The following is an 8642-nucleotide window of genomic DNA, read 5'->3' on the forward strand; positions in this document are numbered from 1 at the left end:
TTCTAGTCGCTTCAATTGATTTACTTTGGTCGCGCTGGTCAGCATCGGAAAACGTCATACTCAAGGCAAAACACCTGAAAATAAGGGAATCCCAAAACCAAACACCCAAAACATTTCCCTGTCTCCGGACAACATCAACGCTGATTGGCTGTCAGGACGCGATGGGTGGAGTGGGGGTAAGCGAAGGTCGCTTCAGTTGGATTTGGCAAAGATACTGAAGCGGCCGTTCATGTCGTTCGTGCCGCCCCGTTCGGATGGTCCGCGCCCGTTCATCTTTGCCTCGTCTTTGCCTTAATTTAGTATGTAATCGTGCAGCTCGAACTATCCAGGTTTGAACACTCCATCAGACTCAAGCCTGGGTCATTTCCTCCTCCCCATCATCATTCTCCACCTGCTGGACTGACAGTACTTCTGGGACGTAGAAGCGCAGCATGTTCTCAATGCCGCTCTTCAGGGTGAGGGCGGAGCTGGGACATCCGCTGCAGGAGCCTTGCAGCTTCACCTTAACCACGCCGTCCCGGAAGCCCCGGAACACCACGTCACCTCCGTCCTCCTGCACCGTGGGACGGATCCGGGTGTCCAGGAGCTCCTTGATCAGAGAAACCACTTCGTTGTCGTCGCTGTCTGATGGCGCTGATGTGCCTTCGCGAGGAACGCTTCTACCTTCTTTAATGACGGGAAGTCCCGTCGCGAAAAAGTCCATGATGGCGGCGAACACGTCGGGTTTGAGGACCTTCCATTCGGTGTTGTCGTCGCCCTTTGTCACGGTGATGAAATCGGGGCCGAGGAAAACCCTCTTGACTCCGTCGATCCTAAACAGGCTCCTGGCCAGCGGTGAAGCCGAGGTGTCGCGCGGCGTGGCGAAATCCATCGTCCCCGACTCCAGGACGGTGCATCCGGGCAGAAACTTCAGGCTGTTTGGGTTGGGTGTGTCCCGGGTCTGAATGAACATGGTCCTGGCAGAGACGAGGGAGAAGGGAGCCCGTGGACGACTCCCTGCGAGACAACGAGAAGAACATCGGAATGCGTCCGAGGAAATGCCCAACAGCCTCCCGAGCTGTCTGTGAATCGCCATCTTTGGTATTAGGTCCCTCGTTCTTGTTCGCCCAAGCCTTTTTATATCTCACGCATCACACATGCGGAGTGCGATCGATGACATCAACAAGCACTTTTAAACGACACATGCGACTTGCTGACAGATGCCGTGGTGATTCACTGGTTCTCAACATGGATCCTCAGGGGTCTGTAACTCTGAGAGTGTACAAATGGAACCAAATGGCCCCTTACAGGTCCATTTTGTTCCATTCGTACACTCTAAGAGTTACATTAACACTGATTTTAGACTGGCACAATATGGGCATTCCAAGCTATGGGCTTAATATTGATGACATCAGGGATCTCCATATACGGGCATATAAAAGGGATGACAAGGACTGACAGATGCAGAGATATGTGTGACTCGTGTCACAGCAACCTCACTTCTGCAATTTCCAATTGCATCTTTCTAGTATTCATGATGGATATTTTTCAACAGAACCCATGTGTGAAAACTAATTATCAGGGTTCTACTTTATAGCTTTAGTGGCAGTGTGCACGAGACATCTGGCATTGATCAGTCCAGTGGTGACCATGGAGGGAGGCACATCTGTCTGTCTGTCTGTCTGTCTGTCTGTCTGTCTGTCTGTCTGTCTGTCTGTCCCTCAATAGTCTCACAAACCACTGTACCACAGAAAAGAAAGATATTCCTTTGATAAGAAATTCGGCGTTGGTAAATTATGTCCAGTGGTGTGCGAGACAGAAACAAAAGGAGGTATATCTTTTGGCTTACTGTTACTGGATTGCATATTGAGGGCATATTATTTTTGGGTGGATTTATTTCGTTGTATGGACTATTCCTATGATTCAGAAATCTCATGTATTTAACGTTATGGTCGTTGCAGTATATATACGTACATTTACCATACAGATCTACAATTTGTAGCACCACAATGTGTTGTCAGCTTGTAGATCAGCTATAAAGCAGGGCTTCGCCTTCTTATAAGCGGAATTGAAGCTATAATTTGCAGCTTGGACATGGATTGTTGCGTTCCACAGCAAGATGCAGGGGATGGATCCCGCACACGCACGCACGCACACACACACACACACACACACACACACACACACACACACACACACACACACACACACACACACACACACACACACACACACACACACACACACTAGCAGCATGATGCGGTGGATGGCTCCCGGGGGCCCCGGGGGTCCACAGTAGCCCCCCCGCCAGTCTGGGAGACACATCAAATGACGATCACACAGCTCAGTGCGCACACACACGCACACGCACGCACACGCACACACACACACACACACACACACACACACACACACACACACACAGACACACACACAGGAGGGCTTCATTTCCGTCTGGGGGGAAGCACACTGTGTGTGATTAAAAATGCATTATAGCCTTGGATTTATACGTCTGCATCGTGCAGTGTTGCGTACTGAAAGCAGCAGATCGACAAGCTCACGACGTGGTGCATTTGCGCCACCTTGTGAGCTTGTAGATCGGCTGTTTTCCCCCAGGTGGTGCTGTGTAGTATCTGCACACTGGGGTTGGGCCCTGTTCCCACGTTCATATAATAAACATGTTTCTTCTTTGTTGTGTTGTGTTGCGCTGCGTGATGTCGTTGCTATAGAAACTCTTCACCAGGCAGTTTTTTCCTTTTTTGTAATTCAAACACATGGTACAGAATGGAACTCTGGCACAATGCAGCATATAAAACATGTAAACATTTGAGTACAGCCAGTACATGAAATAAAAGCTCATAGCAATTACAATAAAAAGTATCTAGATACAGCAGAATATACGTCTAATATTCATCTGAGGATATGGTAGATCAGATGAATACCAGAAGAGTCGCCGTAGAAAAACTCGCCTGGGCTGATGGTTCATGCATTTTGATTGATTGATTGATTGATTGATTGATTGATTGATTGAGGTATTATTAGAGGTTTTGGATAGGAAAAGGTACAGTTTCATGACAGTACAGTTCACTGATACAATGTCAACTAAAAGGAAAATCGGGTAAGGCAAGGCTTATTTGGTATTTTCCATTGAGATCCTTAATATCCTTATACACCTCTGTAAACTATGCCTAAACGGTTAAAACTAACCTTATTCCTAACCTTAACCTCAGTAAAACGGTGCCAAAACCTAACCCTATTCCTAATCTTAACCTCAGAAAGATATGCGCAATCCTAAAGTTATTTCTAATCTTCTTCTCAGTAAAACAAATACAAGAATAAAAATCTCAGCGAGTTTCATTCTGGTGACTCATACTGTATAGATCCACAATCTGTCCCATGTCTCTTTAATTTTTCCTTCTCCATCTTCCTCTTATCTTATCTATAGTTGTAGATAAGATATATTAGTGTTAGTTGAGATGTATGCATTTTAGCATAGCTTTTATTGTCCCCACCATGCAGGTCAGAGAGACACACACACACAATTCAATTCAATTTAAATTCAAAGGGCTTTATTGGCATGAGAAAACATACGTTTACATTGCCAAAGCAGTGTAAATAAATGCAATGCAATGCAATGCAATCCAATGCAATGCAATGCAATGCAATGCAATGCAATTCAATGCAATACAATACAATCGGAAACAAAATATGTACAAGTGAAAGGAGTGAAACAGTTTTCATGCATCAAGGTTACATGCAGGCAGAGCAGGGATATATACAATGGTGGTTGGGTTCCATTTGATATCCTTCTCCTATCACAGCAGCTCATTAGCCTCCTTACCCAGGCTTTATAGTGTCATTATGTGGCTTTCACTCACTTGACTCTTTGAGACCATAATAAGCCTACAGTATATAGCTTTACCTGAACGCATCCAATATCCGGGACATCTCTCTAATGCTTCTAACGCCACAGTATGAAACTCCCAGTGTCCGTGGCTCAGTGGTTACAGCTGTCATCTGGGAATCTGAAAGCCCCCCTTTTCCATCAAACCAAACCCTGCAGGCTTAGTGTTGAGGCGTTGAGTGAGAGGGGGCAGAGTGAGCTGGACGTGTGTAGACAGCCTGGCTGGGAATCAGAAGGTCTCCGATTCTCCTCCCAAAGTGTCGAAGTGTCCCTGAGCAAGACATTTTAAGATATTTAGGACTGAGGCCGATTCTAAAAACGCCTTCTAAATCATTACCTAAGTTTTCTTAAAAACATATTTATTCAAAAATTACAAAAAACCATTATGCTAATATTATATACATAGCAACAAGAACCCCAAAAGGGGTTCCCCTTCTGAAGGGTAAAAACACAACCCAAAATGGGTTAAGACATTACATAGTTCAAATGGGTTAAATGTAGATGCAAATATAAAATGTATAAAAAATACTGCAAAGTAAATTACTGTATTGATGACGTTGATGTCCATTTTTGTCATTGTGTGTTTGTGTGTGTATGTGTGTGTGTGCGTGCGTGCGTGTGTGCGTGCATGTGTGTGCGTGTGCATGTGCGCTACAGGCATCAACCAGGGAAGCTGTTACAGGATCAATCATTTCCCTGATGACAATGACTATGACACGGACAGCTCTGAATACCTGCTGCGTAAGTACTGTCTGTCTGTCTGTCTGTCTGTCTGTCTGTCTGTCTGTCTGTCTGTCTGTCTGTCTGTCTGTCTGTCTGTCTGTCTGTCTGTCTGCATACCTGTCTGTCTGTCTGTCTGGCTGTATGTCTGTCTGCCTTCCTGTCTCTGTGTCTCAGTCTGCCTCTCTCTATCTCTCTCTCTCTCTCTCTCTCTCTCTCTCTCTCTCTCTCTCTCTCCCTCTTTCTCTCTCTCCCTCCCTCCCTGGCTGATAGCTGCTGGCAGCACATTGACAGAGGAGGAGTATTATCAGTGGGAAGTGTGTTGCACTGTGGAGGGTTTCTTTGTATTGTTGCTGTTGCTGCCTGCTGGTGGTGTATGGTGGTTGTATGTATCTGAGCAGACAGGGTTTAACTTTTTTAGTTTTAGTTTTTCCAAGTTGAATTTGAGCTGATGGAGTTGGTTGGTGTACCACAGGGCAGAGTGGGTGTATAGGACAACATCGCCTCTCAACCTGAATAAGGGCCGAGGCCCACTGGACGGCTGAGAAGATATTGCGAGTGGACCCTGCAAATATAGGCGCCGAAACACAACGATTTTAATGATAGCACAACAGAAAGTCATTCATTGTTTTCATTAAAATCTTGAAAAAGTTAGTTTTCATTGTGATACTGATACAATTTCAATTCAAAGGAGCTTTATTGGCATGAGAAAACATACAAACATAAAGTAACTGTCTGTGTTACTTCCGTTGCTCCAAGACGGAACACAAGTGATTGTTTGATCAACAATTTAAGACCTGGAAAGTTTTAACTACTTTAACCATTATTTTACGCTTTAACTATTACAAAATAGCAGACATATAAGCTCACAGCGCGGCACTCGGTGCGTGCTTGTAGATCTGCTATTTTTGGAAAAACTGTGGTTGTTTTGTGAAAATCCTTGAATAGGCTATATATATTTTAAATGTAACATTTGCAACTCAAATATTTGCTTCTGGGGGGTCCCTGATACTTCCAGTCCAGCCATCTGCACCACTCAGCCACTGTGTTAACCATCATTATTTTATTTGTCTGAACAAAAGCATTTGTGGGCATAAAATGCTTTTGTTTTTGGAGATTTTCAAGTGGGCCCTGATCCAGAAAATGTTGCTGCGTTGGTGTAGGAGACACATCTTGTTTTGGTTTTTAAAAACGATGAGAGATGAGAGAATCACCGACATTCAACCATATATATCCTATCAGAAGGTTTAGAAATGTACCATGTAGAGTAGAGTGGAAACCTCAATTATGTCCAAAAGTTTTACTTTTCAGGATTCAAATTCAAAAACAGTAAAAGTAGCAGATCTGCAAGCTCGAAACACGTCGCTTTTTCATGCAGAGTTTTGAGCTTGTGGATCTGCTACTTATGATTCTTTTGTGTGGCGCTGTAGTAGGCCTATGATCGATTAGGGATGGAGCTTGAAACATTGTTACATACTCGCTAACATGTTTTATTGAGTACCCGGTATCAATAAGCTTTAGGCTTATCAAGCCTGTTATCGAGCATATAGCGTTCCATGACATCATGTTTAAACAATCAAGACAAGATGCGATCAAGAACTGATTACAGTACTATTCCTAACATAAAGCATTTTAACACTTATTGCACATTAATGAAAGGTTGTTTTAATGATAGGCAAAATATCACAGTCACAACTACTGGCCAATAATAAAAGATACCAGTTCTGTTCAGAATTTGCCGTCTCACATCTTTCCATAAAATATTAGAAAACGCTCAATAGTGGGCTCGATAAAAGCCCGGCTCAATAAGCAGGATCGATAAGGTGCACATTGTTAATACAAATTAACAAGCTACATCCCTGAAAAAAAAAAAGAAAGAAAAAATAAAACACAAAAAGTAATAATTATGAAGATAAGGTTTCTGCCCGACAGCAACAATATGTTTCTCTCTCTCTAGTTATAATTTGGTTAGGTCTAATCTTCTGAGTGATTTTGTAGCTACAGTGAGGCTGGCTGGGGTTTGTGATGTCAGGTGCCAAGGTAAAAGGTCAGCTACATGACCAGTTCACTGAAAGGGCTCCTTTGTATGTTCAACTCTTGGTAGGCAAGGGCTTTATCCACAACTTTCCAACATCCCATTGTGCATTGCGCAGGCAGCTTCCGGCAACGCAGCCGAGAGTGATCTACAAGCTCACAACGGTTGCATCTGCGACGCGACGTAAGCTTGTATGTCTGCTGTTAACCGGAAGTGTCTTGCAAATAATGCTACAGGGGTCACTTTTTTTAATATGGCTCCAGAATTTAATAGATCATTTTTGTACCTTTAAAAGTAAAGGATATTGGCCTAATTCAGCCTTGCATGCAGAGTTTGGGCTTTTCCTTTGTACCCACATTATAGTTTTGCAGAACTCAACTGGATTTTTGTCCCATTTTGCCCAATCAGTTTCAGGGTTCCCACACATCTTTACCAATTTATTTCCAAAACTTTTCCAAAACTTTTCCAAAATATTTAACCCGATTCAAAAACAGTAAAAGTAGCAGATCTGCAAGCTCGAAACACGTCGCTTTTTCATGCAGAGTTTTGAGCTTGTGGATCTGCTACTTATGATTCTTTTGTGTGGCGCTGTAGTAGGCCTATGATCGATTAGGGATGGAGCTTGAAACATTGTTACATACTCGCTAACATGTTTTATTGAGTACCCGGTATCAATAAGCTTTAGGCTTATCAAGCCTGTTATCGAGCATATAGCGTTCCATGACATCATGTTTAAACAATCAAGACAAGATGCGATCAAGAACTGATTACAGTACTATTCCTAACATAAAGCATTTTAACACTTATTGCACATTAATGAAAGGTTGTTTTAATGATAGGCAAAATATCACAGTCACAACTACTGGCCAATAATAAAAGATACCAGTTCTGTTCAGAATTTGCCGTCTCACATCTTTCCATAAAATATTAGAAAACGCTCAATAGTGGGCTCGATAAAAGCCCGGCTCAATAAGCAGGATCGATAAGGTGCACATTGTTAATACAAATTAACAAGCTACATCCCTGAAAAAAAAAAAGAAAGAAAAAATAAAACACAAAAAGTAATAATTATGAAGATAAGGTTTCTGCCCGACAGCAACAATATGTTTCTCTCTCTCTAGTTATAATTTGGTTAGGTCTAATCTTCTGAGTGATTTTGTAGCTACAGTGAGGCTGGCTGGGGTTTGTGATGTCAGGTGCCAAGGTAAAAGGTCAGCTACATGACCAGTTCACTGAAAGGGCTCCTTTGTATGTTCAACTCTTGGTAGGCAAGGGCTTTATCCACAACTTTCCAACATCCCATTGTGCATTGCGCAGGCAGCTTCCGGCAACGCAGCCGAGAGTGATCTACAAGCTCACAACGGTTGCATCTGCGACGCGACGTAAGCTTGTATGTCTGCTGTTAACCGGAAGTGTCTTGCAAATAATGCTACAGGGGTCACTTTTTTTAATATGGCTCCAGAATTTAATAGATCATTTTTGTACCTTTAAAAGTAAAGGATATTGGCCTAATTCAGCCTTGCATGCAGAGTTTGGGCTTTTCCTTTGTACCCACATTATAGTTTTGCAGAACTCAACTGGATTTTTGTCCCATTTTGCCCAATCAGTTTCAGGGTTCCCACACATCTTTACCAATTTATTTCCAAAACTTTTCCAAAACTTTTCCAAAATATTTAACCCGATTTCCAGGACTATATAACAATAATTCAGCTCAATAACGAGTCGCTTACTCCTATGCGCAATGCCCAAAGACAGGCAGTGTATGCCAGTGGTTCTCAACCTTTACAGACCGTGACCCCCGAAATAATCATATTTGAACTGGGGACCCCTCACCCTGACGAGTACTAAGAGTTGAGGAATTTTGTATAACACGATTCTATTGTGAAAATAGCCGATCGAATAGCGTTGTGAGGCGTTGTGAGCATGTAGATCTGCTATTTTCACAATTTCTCTAATATTTGACAATTTGGCCAATGTTTAGTTTGTCATTTCAGAGGTATTAAC

General features: G+C 42.9%; 2 protein-coding genes across 2 annotated transcripts in view; one reads left to right on the forward strand and one right to left on the reverse strand.

The window, feature by feature from the left end:
- The window catches only part of LOC308284142 (voltage-dependent calcium channel gamma-4 subunit-like), a gene marked incomplete at both ends in the record, with an annotated part of 43997 nt that overhangs the window by 29819 nt on the left and 5536 nt on the right, over window positions 1-8642 (forward strand). The window contains one exon of the mRNA XM_080724691.1: window positions 4541-4624. Coding sequence (XP_080580817.1) covers window positions 4541-4624 — 84 coding nt within the window. The remainder of the gene's footprint in view (window positions 1-4540; window positions 4625-8642) is intronic.
- LOC308284084 (NFU1 iron-sulfur cluster scaffold homolog, mitochondrial-like) lies at window positions 350-1075 on the reverse strand (the record flags this gene model as incomplete). The annotated part of the gene is made up of 1 exon (XM_080724623.1): window positions 350-1075. The coding sequence occupies one exon, from the start codon at window positions 1073-1075 to the stop codon at window positions 350-352; it is 726 nt and encodes a 241-aa protein (XP_080580749.1).

The sequence above is a fragment of the Nannobrachium achirus genome, assembly GCF_963921795.1.
Source record: "Nannobrachium achirus genome assembly, chromosome: 4".
NCBI classification, from domain to species: domain Eukaryota; kingdom Metazoa; phylum Chordata; class Actinopteri; order Myctophiformes; family Myctophidae; genus Nannobrachium; species Nannobrachium achirus.